This window comes from Symphalangus syndactylus, chromosome 7 (assembly GCF_028878055.3).
Source record: "Symphalangus syndactylus isolate Jambi chromosome 7, NHGRI_mSymSyn1-v2.1_pri, whole genome shotgun sequence".
Lineage (NCBI taxonomy): Eukaryota > Metazoa > Chordata > Mammalia > Primates > Hylobatidae > Symphalangus > Symphalangus syndactylus.
In genome coordinates, this window is record NC_072429.2 from 38,500,409 (window position 1) to 38,522,733 (window position 22,325).

The following is a 22,325-nucleotide window of genomic DNA, read 5'->3' on the forward strand; positions in this document are numbered from 1 at the left end:
TCTGGAAGGAACTGTTATTGTCTCCATTCGAAATGCAGGAACCGAAACTCAGAGATTAAGCCACTAACTCAAGGCTACTTAGAAGTGGCAAACCTAAATTTGACTCCAGGGCTTTCTCTGCCCAAAGCCCCTTAGTTCTTAACCATTATATTCTACAGGCTTCACAAATAATTTTAGTTTGACAGGGAGAACAAGTTAATATCTAAAGGGTGTGGCAGCAAACAGATGGTAGTTCAAGCAATTAGTGGGCCTCAGAGATGTATAAGAAACAATTGGAGCCCAGACAGGCAGCCAAAACAGAAGTAGGGCGGCCAGTGTTTTAAGGGTGTTTGCCAGTGGGCTGCCATTCTAGAAGTAGTAAAGTGGAGAAGAGAGAAGCAAGGAGCACAACCTAGAGGTGCAAAGTACCAGAGGACTAGGCTCCTGGGCACATTACAGAGTCAGGGGCTCAGGCTGGGGATGCAGCAGTCACCAGGAGTTTCACGGGCAGGCAGAATAAGATTCAGAAACTGGGCACAAGGATAGAAAGAAACCCAAAGCCAGGCTTACTCTTTGATTAGTCATGCAGGGCTTGGCTGGGTGGGGCTTCAGTTGTTTTAACCTCCACACCTGTTTGTGAGCATGAAATGCCTCATGTGCTAGAAAGGATCACTTCGAGTCTGGCAAGTGGGAGTGATGCACCAGTTTCCTGAACTCTCCAGAAGCATCTCGCAGAACTCCAGTAGCCTTTTTCCTATTTTTAAGCAGGTGCTCTTAAAAAGCTTAATTTTATATTGACTGCTGTGTTTGGATTTAGAGTTCTTTTTAAAAGAAATTCTGAAATATTTTCAGAATGTGTCTATGTGGATGTGTTTTGTTAAGGAACGTATTTATAACTCTGGATTCCATTTCCTTGATCTACACCCTTATTGTTAATCAACATTCCAAAGTCAATACTTCAGCTTAAAATTGTTCTCTGACAGACGTGAGTTACCTGTTTTACAAGGACTGGTTAATTGGATATAGTAATGCGTGCTTTGCTTAAATGTGAGGAAGAGCTAATTAAAAATGAAATAAAGTGAGATTTCTTAGAATTTGTGTAGGCTTCAGTTCTAGCAACAGGTTTTGGTAATTATTTAATTGTTTTCATCTTATTTTATTTGTATATCTTTAAAATTTTATGGTAATTTTTTTCATGTTACAAATGACAAGGATTTTACAAGGTGGTTTTGCAAGAGATGAAAGGAATGTAATAAGGAATCTTGGGCTGTGGGCTGTGCAAAGTAATGGCCATTTTGATGACTCCTCCACAATCTCTAGAAAAGCATTTATTGCTCTCTATTGTTTGTATGTTGGTGGATTCTTCATAGGGAACTTGAAGAAGCAGAGTTTGGGTTGATGCAGAATGCAAATAGATATATATTCTCATGTTGGAGCTGGATCGGGAGTGAAGACACCTGACTTCAGAGTTATCTGGGAAAAGACATCATGGTTTCCTTGCTTACTTGTTGACAGAAGCCAAATTCAATTCATTTTAATTTAACTTAGTTAATTTATAAGGTATTAATTGAACACCTATGGCATGCCAACTGCAAGCCTGCAATATGCCAGTGGAAATAGATGGTTACAGAGCTAAAGTGAAAATAATATAAAGTATGCTAATTTAGGGGGACCAAATACATAGGAGATGCTTTTTAAAGATAATGACATTAAGGCTGAAAGATGATGTGGAAATTGGTAAGATGGAAAAGTGGGAAAGAGAATTGTAGAAAGAGGGATGAGCATGTGCAAAATTTCAGAGTGCATGGGAGGTTCTGAGAGTGGTGACTAGTCTGGGGCAAACTGTGGAATGGAGAGAGATGAGTTTGGAGAGTGAGGTGGCCGATATTGGTGAGGCTGTAAGCAGTGAGACTCACTGAAGCAACCTTACCAGGGGAATGGATGATGAGGTCTGTGTTTAGAAATATCACTCTGAAGGCTGTTAGAAAATGGATTGTGGGAAGTGGGTGGTAGAGAGGATAACAAAGAAGAGTGGTTGGAAAACATGAATTGGCCAACAACTCTTTATACTGGTTTTCTACATTGCAGTCTCATGTATTCACAATGCTTGGAATGATGCTTCTCTCTTTCTTTTCTTTTCTTTTTCATTTATTATTATTATTATTATTGAGACAGAGTCTCACTTCATCACCCAGACCAGAGTGCAGGGGTGCAATCTCAGCTCATTGCAGCCTTGACATCCAGCCTCAACCTCCCGGGCTCAAGTGGACTTCCCAGGCTCAATTGATTCTTCTGCCTCGGCCACCCAAGTAGCTGAAACTACAGACATATACTACCACACCAGCTAATTTTCTCTGTTTTTTGTAAAGATGGCATTTCACCATGTTGCCCAGGCTGGTCTTTATCTTCTAGGCTCCAGCAATCCTCCTGCCTTGGCCTCCCAAAGTGCTGGGATTACAGGCATGAGCCACTGTGCCTGGCTGCTTCTCGTTTCTCAACCCCATGGCCAACCTCCCCCAACTCCAACTCACTGCTCTTGCCCACCATTTTCTTTTACTGACTTCTATCCATCCTTCAGGTTTCTGCTTATAAGTTACCTTCTCAGGGAAGTCTTTCCTCATTACCCAGTCTAAGTCTAGCTTTTTCAAATATGTATATTAAAGATTGATATATTGTTAACATAATTCTTTCTCTCTAGACTTAAAACTCCATGAAAAACAGACTAATGTTTATATTTATTTGCTCTCTGATTCATTTCTAGCAGCATCTGGCAGAGTGAATATTTAATAAATATTTGGTGAAAAGATGGATGAATAAATTCTAGGTTAATATTTTTAATTCCTTTAAAGAGTTTCTTTGAAGAGCACTTTTTTTCCCTCTCTAAATTCCAATCAACAAATTTAAAGAGAGTGTTTTTAAGTAATGTTAGTGATGGTCTTGCATCATTCTGAAAGTTAAAAAAAAATGTAAAATAGAAAAGAAAAGAAAAGAAAAGAAACACCAAACACCATTGTACCTGAATTCTGTGGAGGTTAACATGGGTCATTCTGATAGACAGTCTTGTTCCCTGAATCTGTGATGAAGTTGCAAGACCAGATCATAGCTCAAAAAGGGCTTGACTACATTTTCTCTTTCTCCCTCTTTATAGATAGTATATAGGTAGGTTTTCATATGTTAAATTCATGGGTGACTCTGTTATAATCTAATGAAAATGTTGCTTAATTTCAATTCAATTTATTGAGCATGTTTCTATATAAGTTTTATGCAAGATGCTGTACCAAGCATAGGAATTCCTTCACAGAATATAAACTCCAAGGTGGCAAGACCATATCTACTCTACTCAACATTGTATTCTCCAAGGCAGAACACTGACACTGACAAAGTAGGCCTTAATAGATATTTGTGATTGAATATATGCACAAATGGATTACCAAGATTTACAAGGCATATTCTCTGGTCTTTAAGAAACTTGTGATATAATAGTAGGATAAGCTAAATTTCAGGTCTCAGACCTGAGATCAAGCATTCAAGAAAGAAAAATATCAGAGACGTCAACTAATATGTGAGAGGCTGCACAACTTTACCAACCATTTTTTTTACCAGCCACATTTTACAAACATATTCTCTGGTAGGAAACAGTTGGAGAGCAGTCCCAATCCGGAGCAATTCTCAGTGTCTTAAACCCAAGAGACGTCTAGCAAAGCAGTGTTTTCTGATTCTTGTGCCTGAAGGGTCTCTCTTTATCTGTTCACATTTCAGGGATGTTCAATAACTGAGTAATGTACATGGAGTGTTTTCCTAGCCTGGGTAAGAACAATGCATCAGCTTCAGGGCCTTTAATTTTCTAGTTCCTATTGCTAGTCTTGATTGGCCCTTTTTTTCTCCCTAAAATTATCTATTAGACAGCACCCAAAAGTAAAAAACAAATCTAGAAAATTCAACTCAGTTCCCCCCCAAAAAGGAGTCAGGTGCACATTTATTTCCCTTATATCTGCTTTATTATACAAAGAAATCTACATATGGTGATGAGTAGGCAATGTGGCATAGATAATATGGGAACAGAAGTGTGTCTCTTGTGAATAGATGCATTAAAAGATATTTTGGACTCACAAGATAGATTTAACATTTTCCAAAATGTACAAATTTAAGTTTGCCGTCAGTTTTCCTGTGGAGAGAATATAGCAACAAATGAGAAATGCTGAGCCCATAGGCATTTCATTAGCATCCAAACTTCACTAATGAATCCTAAAAATGTATTCAAGTTTCCCCGCTTATTGATGTTTTTAAAAGGAGTGACTGCAATTTAGAAATATTTTTGAAACTGGTGCTGATTACATAAGGATGATGCTCAAATACATCACAATTTATATCCCTGAAAACGTTTTAATTTTTTTTTTTAATTTAAGGGAAACACACACTTAGGAGTCTCTTTTCACAAAAATTGTTATTTTTCTTTTATTAAAAAAAGAACCAGAACAATATGCCGCATATGTTAGATGCTCATTTGTATTTCATCTATATTTTTGAAAATATTTAAAATGACCCATATGTTTTTATACATTCCAGTATATCATTCATTATTTTATAATTTTTGAACTAATGTTAATATATCTTGGAGATGATTAGTTTATAATCTTTAAACTACTTTTGGCTACTTGATTTTTTAAGTGTAATTTTTACTATAGCACCAACATATATTCTGTTGAGATATAATACTCTGAAACAGAAGAAGTTCTTCAGATTTTGCAGATATCCCTGTTGTACCAGGCATTAGGGGGCTCTAACATATCCAAGCCTAGTTGCTAAAGCTGAACAAAAACATGGCTCATTCTACCAGATGTGGATGGGATGCCTAGGAGGGAGGATATTCCTTATCCCTGGAAATAATCCAGATGGACTGTGAGACTACCTGGTAACTTTTCTGTAGAGGAAGTTTAAGCAATAGATTATCAAGTGGAAGTTGAACTAGATGACCATATATTTCCTTTCAACTTGGAGATTTTAGAATTCTCTGATTCACTCTTACTTCTAGAATATGTGGAGATATTGTGATATCAGGGACTCCCAAATTCTACCAACTGGAAGGTTCTGTTTGTTAGAGACAACATGATATGATTCACATATTCCTTAGGCCCTACATCACACCTTCTAATTTGTCTTAATATATACTTTTACCTTAAATATGAAAAAGAAAACATTTTAATACTTACTTAACTTGAGAACAGAAGAAACAATCATTTTTATAAGTTTTGCCATCAGATCCACAAATTGGATCATACATGTGATGACAAAATCTCTGTTGTCCTGGTGGTAGCTTTTTATAATGACTGCAGTCAACCTGAAAAAACATGTTAAAAACCTTCAGCTCTTTCAACCAAATCTTTATTATCAGAATTTAGGATTTTCCAAGCAAGCTCAGAGGGCTCTCAATGCATGTTTCTTATTACAATTGTTGGTTCTCATCTACCCCCTTCAAGACATTTCAAATGTAAAGATGTTTTATGTCAGATATAAAATCATGACTGATAAACATCTTTACCATAGTTGGTTCCCAAATCATAGCTTAATGTAAAAATAGATTTTTTTTCTCACTATACTGGTTGATGTGTCAGTTCTTAAAATACATGGCATATTCTCAAATGCAACCATTCTCGTGGGAATACTCATAAGTGTCATATATTTTCTGTAGGAATTATCCTACTATTTCTGTCTTTCACTGAAAAAGCTCAATATGAATGCAAGTGTGAAATATAGGGATAACTACTATCATTTTAATGACCAGTACATTATTGACAGATTTTTACTACTAATTATTGGTAACAATTTACTTGTTATATACTTCACTGGCACATAGATGAATGTATCTTAATATTGTAGTTGGGAACCAGTGTTCTAAATTCCTAGAGCAAAGCCTGTGGAAGTAGGTAGGCAATTCCCAAGAAAAGTTTTTCATATTTTTTAAAAAATCTATGAGCATATAGAAGAGCATGTAAAGTCAAACACATCTGAATGCAAATCCTATGTGACCCTGTAAAAATTATTTTACCTCTTTAAACTTTAGTTTCTTTACCTGTAAAATAAAGATAATAACCACATTGTAGGGTGGAAGTAAAAAGTATGTAAATGAAAAGATATGTGTACAATGCTTAGCACTACATTGCATGGAAAATATTGAATGAATAATAGGCACAATTTTTTATCTTTTGATTTCTCTTTCGGGTCTACACAAACTCCAGCTGTATATAAAAGACTGCATCTCTAGCTTGTTTTGTCTGAGAGGTCTAGGCATGATATTTTATTAATTGTTAAGTATCTCTACTTGAATAGCTTGGAATATACTCAAACTTAAAGTTGAATTCTTCTTTCCCTCCAGATATGCTTCATTAATTCATTCATTCATTCATTCATTAGCTTCCGTACACCTCCTGTTTTTGGGCTAAGGTTAGTGGAGCTGATGCAAAGATAGGTATGCATGGCATAATGGCAGGAGGACCTTAGAGGCTAGTGCAGCAAAATAGAAACAGCAGTGCCTGATGGTAAGTATATGCCAGCGTGATTTCACTTCCTCTTCTTGCCTGCTCAAATCCCAGGGAGAGAGTTTATGTGATACTCAAAAATGTGATGGGAAACTACCAAGCTCGTAACTTTCAGTAATCCTTTACATCCTCTCACAGCTACTAAATCATGAAGGATGGCTTGAACTCAGGCCCATCTGACTCCAAAATTTGTATCCTTAACCCTATTATTGTCTTTAATAGGTAAAACAAAAGTCTCAAAAGACATAAAATAAATTTCCCAGGCCCCAGTGTCACACAGTTAATAAGCAACAGAGTTTAGAGTGGAACTCAAATTAAGTACCAAATAAGATTTTTACTACCACACCTAGATTTTTTCAACAATACTCATTACTCTAACCTGAGTCATGAATGGAAGGCTAAATTAAATCCTTATTTTCTAAGACAGAGAACAAAGATACTTGTGACCCATTTAAACATCATAAGAATCATGACTTGCCCTTATTGAGTTTCACTATGTGCCAGGCACTGTGCTAAGCTCTTTTCAAATACTATGGCTTCAAGTCTTGGAATAATGTTATAAGTATGTTGCCCATGGCCACGTGATCAAAAAGGTGGAATTAAAGACCAGGCCTTTCTAACTTTGTTGCTAGTGTCTCACCACCTTGTTCTACTTTCTCCATTTTAGAAAGATCTGCTGACAATTTTTGAAATAAAACCAGTTTTGATACACATAAAGTAAATATTCAAACATATAGAAATTTAATTACTATGTAGTATCAAATATTTCCTTACTGATACTGACTTTAAAATTACGTAAAAGTAGGATGGGTGTACTGACCATCTGTTTCGTCTGCTTGGCACATTCTATACCTGGAAGAAAAACAAAGACAAGACAATATTAAACTCTGGAAGAACCTAATCTTACTAGAAAAATAATCTTTGATTTATGCTTTAGCTTTCAGCCTGTCATAAAAATGTAAGTCTCTCTTCACAACTGTGTATCAGCATTGTATCAAAGGTTGAAGCTCTTCACACGTATCTTTAAATTTTTTTCTTTTTTGGAGTGGAAGTGGAATCTAGTCAAAGAAATGGAAAAGATGCCACGATGAATGAGAAGTTTGTCTTAATATTTTCTACCTCATAACCAGAGCTCAGTAGAGACAGAAGAAGTAAGTGAGTCATATTTAGGGAGATCTGCTATTGTGGACAGGGGTAGATGATAGATGTTGGAACAGTGGTTGAAAATTCTAGGGAGGCCAATTTTAACTCAATAATAGAAGAATAGCCCATGGTGCCAAACAATTGATTGTAATGTTTTATGAATAAATGAGTTCCCTGTAAATGGTGACATCAAGTCAAAGCAGAGTCTGGATGATCATCTCCCTAAAAAATTACACAAAGTATTCTTATGAATAAGCATTTGACTTTAGCTGACTGTTAACATCCACTCTACCCCTGAGGTGATGTGATTTAACGATTTGTTGGTTGAGGCAAAAGATGCATTTTAAAAAGTTTCCCTTATTATTTATGTGATGAATTACATATATCCCAGAATTACATAGGCAGAAGACTGCATGAGCTATTAGTACAAGGGCAGGGGCAGTATTATCAGAGATACTCACTGAACATGGTTGCAAGTGTCAGAGCCAAGAGTAGGACAATGGCTGTTGCTCTCATAGTACTGAAGTGGCCAAGGCAGTCAGATGTAGGGAAGAGAAGTGGCCTGGTGTCTGTCCAGCTCACTTGGATCCTGCCTTATATATTTTCAAGAATTCCTGCCTTAATTGTGAAATAGCAATTTCTAAGTAGTACAACTCCAGAAAGAGGTCAGAAATGTCTGCGAGCCATGGCGATTCTTTTCTTGTGAAAGACAGCTAATTGCACATGCCATTTTAATAGCTAGTCCCCAAACCCAGGCTGATGGATGAAGAATGAGATGGTAACTTTGCTTTGAACTACAATTACGTACATAATCAGTGGCATTTTTCATTTCATACAATAACTTGCAATAGACAAGCCACCAATCTTTTGGCCATGGTTGAATAAGTTTTAATTGTTCCTTAATTAAACCATGAGTCATTTGAATTCTTTAATAAAGGCTACAAAAGTGCTGATTTTGGAATGTGCTGGTTTTCAGATAGAGTGACTCTATGAGAAAACTCTGGAAGAAGCTCTTGCAGGTTTTGTGGGTAGAATTGGAGGACACTTTATACTACTAATGGAAGTATTAGTATCTAAGGCTGAAATTCACATTTATTTCCCTTCAAAAGTAAAGAGATAGCTGGAACTTATTCTGGTATGATCTGGGGACAAGATCATCATACTATCTCTGCGAGCTGAAACTTTGGGAATCTTGCACACCTGAACTAATTGCCAGCTACACCACTCTCTATGTGACCTTGTGCAAGCTATTTATCCGCTATAAGCCTTGGCTTTTTTAATCTTCATTTGATCATCTCATAAATATTAATGAGCATTTACTCTGTCTTAGAGACTGTAAATTATCTTGAATATGCCACAGTCCATGAAAAACTGTGACTGCTCTCATGTAGTTTGAGAGAGACTGTCTTCTTTTTTTTTTTGGAGATAGAGTCTTGCTTTATCAGCTAGGCTGGAGTGCAGTGGCATGATCTCAGCTCACTGCAACCTCTGCCTTCTGTGTTCAAGGGATTTTCCTGACTCAGCCTCCCAAGGAGCTGGGATTACAGGAGCATGCCACCACACCTGGCTAATTTTTGCATTTTTAATAGAGACCAGATTTCACCACATTGGCCAGGCTGGTCTTGAACTCCTGACCTCAAGAGATCTGCCTGCCTTGGCCTCCCAAAGTGCTGCAATTACAGGCGTGAGCCTCGGTGCCCAACCGAAAGACTCTTCCTGATCAAACTTATTTAAGGTCCTCTGGACCCTTTTCTTGACTAGGCCTTAGTATTGGCCCTCATTTTGTCTTTGGCCTCCCCAGCTCCCAGTTTAGTAAAGAACTTACTAAATTTAGTTTTAGTAAAGAATCCTACTAAATCATAATCATCCCCCCCACTCTTGATATCTGATCACCCTTGATATCTGATAAAGTTCCTTATCCTCCACCTCTGACATATAATTGCTTAGCCTGCCTTTAGCAAGAATCCTATTAGGTCCTTTTATCAAGAATCCCCCCCTACCCTTAATGTCTTCTATTAAGTAGTTTTCTATCCACCGACCCCCTCATTCTTCTTCTTGGCTATAAATCCCCACTTGTCCCTGTTGTGTCCAGAGTTGAGCCCAATCTCTCTTTCCTATTATAATAATTCTATTATATTAGAATTAAAGGAATCACCCTGCAAAGGTGATGATAATAGCAATAACAGTAAGCATACTTACTGAGCACATATTATGCCTCAGGTACTATTGTAACTGCTGTAAGTATATTAACTCATTTAAATTTCAAAACAAGTTAATGAGACAAGTATTATTACAATCAAGAATTTAAAAATGAATGAAGTGAGGTACAGAGGAGTAAGTTTTTCAAGGTCATAAGAGTAAGTAGTAGTCAGGAAAGAGGTGGGACTAGACTCCTGAGGCAGAGCCTGGACACTGGAACAAATTGGGAACTAGCCAAAACAGGTCCGGAGCATAAGGACTTCTCCATAAGACATGCCTCACAGTATGCCATGTCAGTTTACCATTGCCATGGCAACACCCAGACATTACTGCCCCTTTCCGTGGCAATGACCTGACAACCCTTTAGTTACCACCTTCATCCTAGGAATTTCTGCATAAGCTGTCCCTGAATTTGCGTATAATTAAAAGTGGGTAAAATATGAGTGCAGAACTGCCTCTGAGCTGCTACTCTGGGCACACTGGCTATCGGCTAGCCCCGTTTAACTCAGCAAGGAACAGTAGCTGTGCTGCTGCTGTATACTGCCACTTCAGTAAAAGATGCTGTATAACACCATCAGCTTGCCCTTGAATTCTTTCCTGTACGAAACCAAGAGCCCTCCCTGGCTAAGCCGCAATTTTGGGTCTTGCCTGTCCTGCATCAGTAGAGTTGGAAAATGCTGTGTAAAAACATGACGTATTAAACAGATAAGTGTGCTGTTAGATGAAGTGGGAATGTGGGAATGTGGCAGCCTGGTTTCCTTGTACCCCTCTTTCCACAATGACCCCTGGATCATGCTCATGGAGTCCTCTTGGCTACTTGGAGTAATGGGAAGATCACTAATCCAGATGAGAAGTTCCCAAATTTCAGAATCCCGACTGTGATAAAGTTTTTGTCATTATGAGGCAAAATATGAAAAATTTTTAAATGCTACCAACTCATTATTTGGGAACCTTATTTAAGACTCATCTTTAAATTTAAAAAAAATTACTGTATAAGTTTCCCAGGTGAGGTAAAGATGATCTCTAATGTCCCATTTCTGACTTGAAGTGGGTATAATTCCTTGACACTGAGAGAAGATGACCTTTACTCACTGACTTGTCAGGGAGCATCTCAGAGAGCAAGTAGAAAAATCCAATTTAGTGTGAGTTATTTAGCAGCCTCATTGTCAGTCCCACTTTTCCCTCTATGGTGAGTGCAGCTCTTCACTTTAGTGGAACTTTAGAATAGTCCATGGTATTTTCTGAGGAGAGTACAATAAAATTACAGATACTGAAAAAGAGGGAGAAAGCCTGTTTTGTTCTTGAGAAATATTTCAAAAAGCCTGGTGAACTTGAGTTCCCATTATGTACTACTGCTTTTGCACCACTTTTCCAATTATAGTCTTCCAAATGTCCCCCACTTTATCTGTCGTGAATGCTTATCTAGCACAGATCCTAGAAAAACCTATTGGTATCGCTATTTACTTCCATTTTATAGAAGGTAAATGAGTCTCAGGTTAAATCACATTTCCAAGGTTTCAGATTAAACAACTTAATTTGTAATAAGTTTGTGTTGGGAATGGGGTAAGTGAACACAGCCTCACGGTTTACTTGAGAATTTACTGAACAACTCAGCCTGTGTGGCAAATCCCCTCAGATTCTCTTTGGCATTTAACATTCTGAAGTAACTGCTGTGCTTTGAGGTTGCTGTTTTGGAGGTTGACCTCCTTCATAGAAACAGATTTATCACATTACTAGTACCTACTTTACATGACAGTCAGGAAGAACACATTTTTAAGTTTATAACTTTTTCTTTTGAATTTACTATTGCAAGAATAGACCAAAGAACTTCATATGTACTCTTTACCTTAAGGTCACATTCAAATTTTGCCATCTGTGCCATTTGCCATCAATGCCTTTATAGAAAACTGACCCCAAAGAGCAAGATGTGCCATTGTTATAATGGTCATAGTCCTCAAATTGAGCTACAGATTCAACATAATCCCTATCAAAATCTCAGTTGCCTATCTGAGAAAGAAACTCACATTTTCCAATATTAAAATTTACTACAAAGTTATAGTAATCAAAACAGTATAATAGAGACTATAATAGTCCAAAAATAAATTATTTTATGGTGAATTGATTTTTTGAAATATAGTTTTATTTTTAATTGACAAATAATAATTGTATACATTTATGGAGTACAGTGTGATGTTTTGATGGATGTATACATTGTGGAATGATCAAATCTGGTTAACTAATGTATCAGTCACTTCAAATACTTATCTTTTTTTGGAGAACATTTAAAATCCACTTTTTTAGCGATGTTGAAATATAGAATGTGTTATTATTAGCTGTACTCATTATGCTGTGCAATAGATCACCAAAACAGATTCCTCTTTTCTAATTGAAACTTTGCACCCTTTGGCCAGTGTCTTCTCCTTCCCTCTCCACTTCCCAACTCATAGCTTCTGGTAGCCACCATTCTACTATCTCCTACTATGAGTTTGACTCTTTTAGATTCCACATGTAAGTGAGATCATGTAGTATTTATTTGTCTTTCTGTGCTTGGTTTATTGCACCTAGCATAATATCTTCTAGTTTCATCCATGTTGTCACAAATGACAGAATATCCTTCTTTTAAGGCTGAATAATATTCCATTGTGTATATCACATTTTAAAAATTCATTCCTCTAGAGGGTGGAGCCAAGATAGCCAAATAGGAACAGCTCCAGTCTACAGCTCCCAGCATGAGTGACACAGAAGACGGGTGGTTTCTGCATTTCCAACTGAGGTACCAGGTTCATCTCACTGGGGAGTGCCGGACAGTGGGTGCAGGACAGTGGGCGCAGCGCACCGTGGGTGAGCTGAAGCAGGGCGAGGCATCGCCTCACCTGGGAAGCGCAAGGGATCAGGGAATTCCCTTTCCTAGTCAAAGAAAGGGGTGACAGACAGCACCTGGAAAATCGGGTCACTCCCACCCTAATACTGCGCTTTTCCATCGGGCTTAACAAACGGCACACCAGGAGATTGTATCCCACACCTGGCTCAGAGGGTCCTATGCCCATGGAGAAACTCTACAAGCTAGAGGAGAGTGGGGGCCAATATTCAACATTCTTAAAGAAAAGAATTTTCAACCCAGAATTTCATATCCAGCCAAACTAAGCTTCTTAAGTGAAGGAGAAATAAAATACTTTACAGACAAGCAAATGCTGAGAGATTTTGTCACCACCAGGCCTGCCCTAAAAGAGCTCCTGAAGGAAGCACTAAAGATGGAAAGCAAAAACTGGTACCAGCCACTGCAAAAACATGCCAAATTATAAAGACCATCAAGGCTAGGAAGAAACTGCATCAACTAACGAGCAAAATAACCAGCTAACATCATAATGACAGGATCAAATTCACACATAACAATACTAACCTTAAATGTAAATGGGCCAAATGCTCCATTTAAAAGGCACAGACTGGCAAATTGGATAGAGTGAAGACCCATCAGTGTGCTGTATTCAGGAAACCCATCTCACATGCAGAGACACACATAGGCTCAAAATAAAGGGATGGAGGAAGATCTACCAAGCAAATGGAAAACAAAAAAAGGCAGGGGTTGCAATCCTAGTCTCGGGTAAAACAGACTTTAAACCAACAAAGATCAAAAGAGACAAAGAAGGCCATTACATAGTGGTAAAGGGATCAATTCAACAAGAAGAACTAACTATCCTAAATATATATGCACCCAATACACGAGCACCCAGATTCATATAGCAAGTCCTGAGTGACCTACAAAGAGCCTTAGACTCCAACATAATAATAATGGGAGACTTTAACACCCCACTGTCAACGTTAGACAGATCAACGAGTCAGAAAGTTAATGAAGATATCCAGGAATTGAACTCAGCTCTGCAGCAAGCGGACCTAATAGACATGTACAGAACTGTCCACCCCGAATAAACAGAATATACATTCTTTTCAGCACCACACCACACCTATTCCAAAATTGACCACATAGTTGGAAGTAAAGCACTCCTCAGCAAATGTAAAAGAACAGAAATTAAACTGTCTCTCAGACCACAGTGCAATCAAACTAGAACTCAAGCTTAAGAAACTCACTCAAAAGCACACAACTACATGGAAACTGAACAACCTGCTCCTGAATGACTACTGGGTACATAACGACATGAAGGCAGAAATGAAGTTGTTCTTTGAAACCAATGAGAACAAAGACACAACATACCAGAATCTCTGGGACACATTCAAAGCAGTGTGTAGAGGGAAATTTATAGCACTAAATGCCTGCAAGAGAAGCAGGAAAGATCTAAAATTGACACCCTAACATCACAATGAAAAGAACTAGAGAAGCAAGAGCAAACACATTCAAAAGCTAGCAGAAGGCAAGAAATAACTAAAATCAGGGCAGAACTGAAGGAGATAGAGACACAAAAAACCCTTCAAAAAATTAATGAATCCAGGAGCTGGTTTTTTGAAAAGATCAACAAAATTGATAGACAGCTAGCAAGACTAATAAAGAAGAAAAGAGAGAAGAATCAAATAGACACAATAAAAAATGACAAAGAGTATATCACCACCAATCCCACAGAAATACAAACTACCATCAGAGAATACTATAAACACCTCTACGCAAATAAACTAGAAAATCTAGAAGAAATGGATAAATTCCTCAACACATACACTCTCCCAAGACTAAACCAGGAAGAAGTTGAATCTCTGAATAGACCAATAATAGGCTCTGAAATTGAGGCAATAATTAATAGCTTACCAACCAAAAAAAGTCCAGGACCAGATGGATTCACAGCAGAATTCTACCAGAGGTACAAGGAGGAGCTGGTACCATTCCTTCTGAAACTATTCCAATCAATAGAAAAAGAAGGAATCCTCCCTAACTCATTTTTATGAGGCCAGCATCATCCTGACACCAAAGCCTGGCAGAGACACAACCAAAAAAGAGAATTTTAGACCAATATCCTTGATGAACATTGATGCAAAAATCCTCAATAAAATACTGGCAAACCAAATCCAGCAACACATCAAAAAGCTTATACACCATGATCAAGTGGGCTTCATCCCTGGGATGCAAGGCTGGTTCAACATACAAAAGTCAATAAACTTAATCCAGCATATAAACAGAACCAAAGACAAAAACCACATGATTATCTCATTAGATGCAGAAAAGGCCTTTGACAAAATTCAACAACTCTTCATGCTAAAAACTCTCAATAAATTAGGTATTGATGGGACATATCTCAAAATAATAAGAGCTATCTATGACAAACCCACAGCCAATATCATACTGAATGGAGAAAAACTGGAAGTATTCCCTTTGAAAACTGGCACAAGACAGGGATGCCCTCTCTCACCACTCCTATTCAATATAGTGTTGGAGGTTCTGGCCAGGGCAATCAGGCAGGAGAAGGAAATAAAGGGTATTCAATTAGGAAAAGAGGAAGTCAAATTGTCCCTGTTTGCAGATGACATGATTGTGTATCTAGAAAACCCCATTGTCTCAGCCCAAAATCTCCTTAAGCTGATAGGCAACTTCAGCAAAGTCTCAGGATACAAAATCAATGTGCAAAAATCACAAGCATTCTTATTCACCAATAACAGACAAACAGAGAGCCAAATCATGAGTGAACTCCCATTCACAATTGCTTCAAAGAGAATAAAATGCCTAGGAATCCAACTTACAAGGGATGTGAAGGACCTCTTCAAGGAGAACTACAAACCACTGCTCAATGAAATAAAAGAGGATACAAACAAATGGAAGAACATTCCATGCTCATGGGTAGGAAGAATCAATATTGTGAAAATGGCCATACTGCCCAAGGTAATTTATAGATTCATTGCCATCCCCATCAAGCTACCAATGACTTTCTTCACAGAATTGGAAAAAACTACTTTAAAGTTCATATGGAACCAAAAAAGAGCCTGCATTGCCAAGACAATCCTAAGCCAAAAGAACAAAGCTGGAGGCATCACGCTACCTGACTTCAAAGTATACTACAAGGCTACAGTAACCAAAACAGCATGGTACTGGTACCAAAACAGAGATATAGACCAATGGAACAGAACAGAGCCCTCAGAAATAATACGAGGTATCTACAACTGTCTGATCTTTGACAAACCTGACAAAAACAAGGAATGGGGAAAGGATTCCCTATTTAATAAATGGTGCTGGGAAAACTAGCTAGCCATATGTAGAAAGCTGAAACTAGATCCCTTCCTTATACCTTATACAAACATTAATTCAAGATAGATTAAAGACTTACATCTTTAGATTAGACCTAAAACCAGAAAAACCCTAGAAGAAAACCTAGGCAATACCATTCAGGACATAGGCATGGGCAAGGACTTCATGTCTAAAACACCAAAAGCAATGGCAACAAAAGCCAAAATTGACAAATGGAATGGAATTAAGCTAAAGAGCTTCTGCACAGCAAAAGAAACTACCATCAGAGTGAACAGGAAACCTACAAAATGGGAGAAAATTTTTTCAACCTACTCATCTGACAAAGGGCTAATATCCAGAATCTACAGTGAACTCAAACAAATTTACAAGAAAAAAACAACTGCATCAAAAAGTGGGCGAAAGATATGAAAAGACATTTCTCAAAAGAAGACATTTATGCAGTCAAAAAACACATGAAAAAATGATCATCACTGGCCATCAGAAAAATGCAAATCAAAACCACAATGACATACCATCTCACACCAGTTAGAATGGTGATCATTAAAAAGTCAGGAAACAACAGGTGCTGGAGAGGATATGGAGAAATAGGAACACTTTTACATTGTTGGTGGGACTGTAAACTAGTTCAACCATTGTGGAAGTCAGTGTGGCCATTCCTCAGGGATCTAGAACAAGAAATACTATTTGACCCAGCCATGCCATTACTGGGTATATACCCAAAGGACTATAAATCATGGTGTTATAAAGACACATGCACACATATGTTTATTGTGGCACTATTCACAATAGCAAAGACTTGGAACCAACCCAAATGTCCAACAACGATAGACTGGATTAAGAAAGTATGGCACATATACACCATGGAATACTATGCAGCTATAAAAAAGGATGAGTTCATGTCCTTTGTAGGAACATGGATGAAGCTGGAAACCATCATTCTCAGCAAACTATCGCAGGGACAAAAAACCAAACACCACATGTTCTCACTCATAGGTGGGAATTGAACAATGAGAACTCATGGACACAGGAAGGGGAACATCACACACCAGGGACTGTTGTGGGGTGGGTGGAGTGGGGAGGGATAGCATTAGGAGATACACCTAATGCTAAATGACGAGTTAATGGGTGCAGCACACCAACATGGTACATGTATACATATGTAACAAACCTGCACATTGTGCACATGTACCCTAAAACTTAAAGTATAATAATAATAATAATAATAATAATAATAATAATAATAATTCATTCCTCTGTTGATGGGCACTTTGGTTATTTCCATATCTTGGCTATTGTGAATAATGCTGCAATGAACATGGAAATGCAGACATCTCATTGACTACTGGTTTCAGTTTGTTTGGATGTATACCCAGAAGTGGGATTGCTGGATAACATGGTAATTCAATTTTTAGTTTTTGAGAAACTTTTATATCATTTTCCAAAATGACTGTACTAATTTGCAGTCCCACCAACAGTGTACATATTCCTTTTTCTCACGTTCTCACCAACACTTGTTATCTTTCATCTTTTTGATGCTAGCCAATCTAACAGGTGCAAAGTGATATACTATTGTGGTTTTAATTCACATTTCTCTAGTAATTAGAGATGTTGAGCATTTTTTCATATATCTGTTGACCATTTGTATGTCTTCATTCAAGTAATGTTTATTCAGGTCCTTTGCCCAATTTTAATAGTTTTTTTTTGTCACTGAATTGTTTGAGTTCCTTGTATATTTTGGATATATGGCGAATTGATTTTTGGCAAGGGTGCCAAGACAATTCTTTGGAGAATAATCTTTTCGAAAATTCAGGCTGGGACAACTGGATATCCACATGCAAAATAACGTAAGATACCACGTATAAAAAGTAACTGAAAATGGATCAGAGAGTTACATGTAAAATCTAAAAACGAAAGAACTTTTAGAAAAAACCCAAAGTGTAAATCTTAGTAACCTTTGACTAGGCAATGATTTCTTAGATATGACACTAAAAATACAAGAACAAAAGATATAATAGGTAAATTGGACATTATGAAAATTGAAAGATTTTGTGCCTCAAACGACAGCTCACAGAATGAGAGAAAATATTTGCAAATCATGTATGTGATGAGACACTGGTATCTAGAATATATATAAAAAATTACAGTTCAATAATAAAAAGGCAATCTGATTAAAAATGAGCAAAGGATTTGAATGGACATTTCTCCAAAGAAATGCAAAAGGTCAATAAGCACATGAAAAGACCACTAACACCATTAGTTATTAGGGACATGAAAATCAACATCAGTTATCGCTCCCCATCCATTAGGATGGTTAAGATAAAAAAGGTGACGTGTTGGTGAATAGGTAGAGAAATTGGAACCATTATACATCGCTGGTATAAATGTAAATGAAAATGTAAAATGGCAAAGCTGCTTTGAAAAATAGTTTGGTAGCTCCTCAAAAAGTTAAACATAGAGTTACTAGCAATTCCACTCTTAGGTATTTATTCAAGATTATTGAAAACATGTCCACACAAAACTTGTATATGAATGTACATAGCAGCTTTATTTATAAAACCCCAAATTGGAAACAACCCAACTATCCATCAACTTATGAATGATTGAATGTCATATATCCATGCAATGGAATACATTTCAGCTGTATAAAGGAATGAAGTACTGATACATGCCACAACATGGATTAACCTTGAAAACTTAATGCTAAGTAAAAGAAGCCAGACACAAAAAGCACATATTACATGATTTTATTTATATATAATGTCAAGAATAGCAAGTCCACAGACAGAAATTAGATTAGTGATTCCCAGGGGTTGGGAGGATAGTAGGGGGTAGATAGGCGTGACTGCTAAAGGAATAGTTTCTTTTTGGTGTGATGAAATGTCCTGGAATTAGGTAGTGGTGATGATTGCACAATTTTGTTAACAGACCAGAAACTACTGAAATTTATATTTTAAAAACATGAATTTTGACTCTCTCTCTCTCTGTCTCTCTCTCTCAGGGTACAAAAAGCCGTGAATTTAATGCTTTGTGAATTATTTCTCATTAATAATAATAATAATAAGACCCATTCAGGATCATGCATTGTCATGTTCTTCAGTCTTCTTTAAGGCATAACATTGAAACAGTGCTTTCTTGGTTTTGGAAGTTATAGACCAGTGATTTTGTAGAATGTTTCTGAATTTGAGTTTTTCTGATATCTCATAATGATTATATTCAGGTTGTGCATTTTTGTCAGAGAAATCCAAACGTTATTCTGTGTTTTGCATATTGTATCTTTTCAGCCAGTATATATCGTGTTGATTTGCCTATCATTAATGATGTCAACTTTGATCACTTGAGTAAGGGCAGTGTCTGAATGATTTCTCTACTGTAAAGTTACTCTTTTCTTTCATAATTAATAAACATTTTATGATGAGATGCTTTGAGATTATGTAAATATCTCATTTTATGTTGCAAACCCATACTATTGAGTTCAATAGGCCATGTTTTAATGGGACAAACTATGTAAATGAATGTGCATAATCTTTGTATGTTCCAAGTTATACATTCTCCTTTTCACTTTCTAATATCAATTTCTAACAAATAGAAATGTTTTCATTTTTCAAGCAAGGGGAAAAAACTTGAAAAATTACTGATTGTATTTCATTAATATGCCATGCATGTTGCAAAGAAAGTGATTTATGTTTTTAGGCCTTAGTAAATATTGGAGAAGGATGGGCATTCAGATCATAATTGTTTCTTTAGATTTTTATAGGACATTATAGTTTACAAAGCATGTTTGCATGCATTGTCTTATCTGACTCCCACAATATACATGTCTAATTAGGGGTGATTATTCTCTTTATTTTATAAGTAAGGAAAGAAATACTTTAGATACACATTAAATTACTTTCTCAGGGCTACATATCTTGTAAATGTTCAGGTTGGGTTAAGCCCACGAGTCTGCTGAGTTCACTGAGTTCTCCTGAGCTGTTTGGTGGAGTTTTATAATGAAAACAATGATGAGAAGAATTCATAAAGACCATAAAGATGCAAATGCTGATGATCACACAGAGAGACAAATCTCAATGAAATCACTTCTTCTCCAATACCTAAACTTCAAAAGGTAAAATTTTAAAAACAAATTTACTTCACATTCATATGACGGCAAGTTAGCAACTTCCCATGTGAGAATGATTTACTCTTCCTAAGAATAAAGAAGGAAAGAAAGTTAATAAAGTTAATATATATGTCATTGTAAGAAATACTTATAAATTCCATTGACATTAAACAGTTTATAATGAAAAACCAGTCTTTTATCATCAGCATCACACTTCAGTGGGAACTCATTTGAACCATTTCTGTTTTTAGATTATTGCCATCATAATTCTTAATAATATATGTCTATTGCCTTATGAGCTAAAATTAATTATTTGTTGACTCCCATCTATGGAGGAAAAAAGTATTAATTTCTATTTCCTTTTCATTCATCCCAATTTTTGATAGGCATATCATGACTTTTTAAAATTCTGCTTGTTAACTTTGTAACCTAAAGTAATGTACTTTAGTCACTATTTCTATGTTATCATCTTTAGACAGTATCTCATAACCCAATAAGTACTTCATCTGTCTCCATATACTTCCCTCAATCAGCATTTTTGTCTAGCGATTTTTCACCTCTATTTTTACTTTTATGTTTCATACATTAAAAATATGCATGTTCTGTTCTGTATTCCATAATTGTATCTTCTATATTTTGCTTATAGGTGGGTTTTAAAATTTGAACAGCAATAACTATTTTTAAATTCATTTATAAATATTAAAAGGATTCTGGGAATGTATCCATTGTAGACCAAATCTAGACTTCAATTTCAGAAAGACTGGGGATACTTTTAAGGTCGTGAGTTTTGATAAATGCTGGAAGAAAAAGGTCAGCATTATCAACAGTCTAGTGTCCGCTTTGGATGTCATATGGATTGCAGAACTAAGCCTGCCCTGGTCTCCTGTGAAGCTAGATGTTTCCTTAGCTTTCTTATGTAAGTCTGCAGAACAAACATTATTTAGACCCTGCGCCTGTAGACCCGTCTGCCACTTACAGCCCTACAACTGGGCTATGAAAGTGTTTTGTAAACTATAAAGTGCTTTATAGATATACGTTCTGGGTCATATCATAGTAGAAGGAATTTGATTTCCAGGGATCATAAGATATAGTGGATAAAACTCTGGAAATAGTATTTGGCCCCTGGATTGATTGGGAGTAAGCAGACCTGGGTTCTTGTCTTGGTCTTCCACATAAGCAATGAAGCATTTTCAGCTTTTGGAGCTCAGTGTTTCCATCCATAAAATGAGGCTGTTGACTGGCTCTCTTCCATTCCTGACAGTGAGGAATTATTAAAGTAAAGATGTATATTTTGTGCATATTCTATATCATGGTTCCATTGATATCTTTACCTGATCTTCATGTACAGTTGGCAGGGATTGACATAAGTCTTTCTATGTGTACCACACCCAGGGGTAAAGATGAGCTCCCAGTGTCACAGTATACCTGTGTCATGATCAATGTATCTATTACAGAGTATACCTGTGTCATATCAATATATCTATTACAATTTACCTGCAAGCTTTCATGTACACAGGCTGTAGACTATAGTGATTAAACATATGGGGTATAAAGTCAAATCATCAAGGCAAAAATGCTAACTAACTTTGTGGTTTTCTATAAATTCCTTCTTGCCAAATCTCAGTGGATAGCAGGAAATTTCTCAGTATAATTGAGAGAAATAAATGAAATAAACATAAAACATATTTCACAAGTTCTAGTGTAAAACAAGTGTTAGCCGTCATTATCTTAGATTATTTGAAAGTTAGACAAAAAAAAATTGCTAGGGCTTTTGAGTAGTATAAGGTCATTGTGAGGAAATAATATAAAATATCTTTATTTTTACTCATACAAATTGATTACTGCGAACTATTTCCTGCAATTATTTATTCATTGGGAAACAATTAATGCTTTTCTTTGTGGGTAAGTAATGACTTGGGGAGATCTCAGCTTCGTTGATTCTTTCTCAAAACTGATTTTTGCTTGTACAGATCATATGTTAGACATAATATAAAGATATTTTAGTTATAACTTATTTTCCCTAGATTTTAAGTCAATGATACCATACTGATGTTGAAAATCAGGGTGGCATAATGAAAACAGGATTGGACTTGGACTTGGAATTAGAATATATGGCGTTTAATCCTAGGTCCCCACCTATGCTTTCTAGCTTAATTTCCCTCGTTTGTTAAAAAAAAAAAAAAAAAAA

The 22,325-nt window shown here is 36.6% G+C and overlaps 1 protein-coding gene across 1 annotated transcript; it reads right to left on the minus strand.

Annotated features, from left to right (window-relative positions):
* Positions 1-3,958: 3,958 nt before the first annotated feature.
* Positions 3,959-8,318, minus strand: SPINK9 (serine peptidase inhibitor Kazal type 9). Its single transcript, XM_055285724.2, has 4 exons — positions 8,120-8,318; positions 7,336-7,367; positions 5,190-5,317; positions 3,959-4,144 (listed from the first exon to the last, which is right to left on the minus strand). The coding sequence occupies exons 1-4, from the start codon at positions 8,172-8,174 to the stop codon at positions 4,099-4,101; spliced, it is 261 nt and encodes an 86-aa protein (XP_055141699.1). The 5' UTR covers positions 8,175-8,318; the 3' UTR covers positions 3,959-4,098.
* Positions 8,319-22,325: the final 14,007 nt, after the last annotated feature.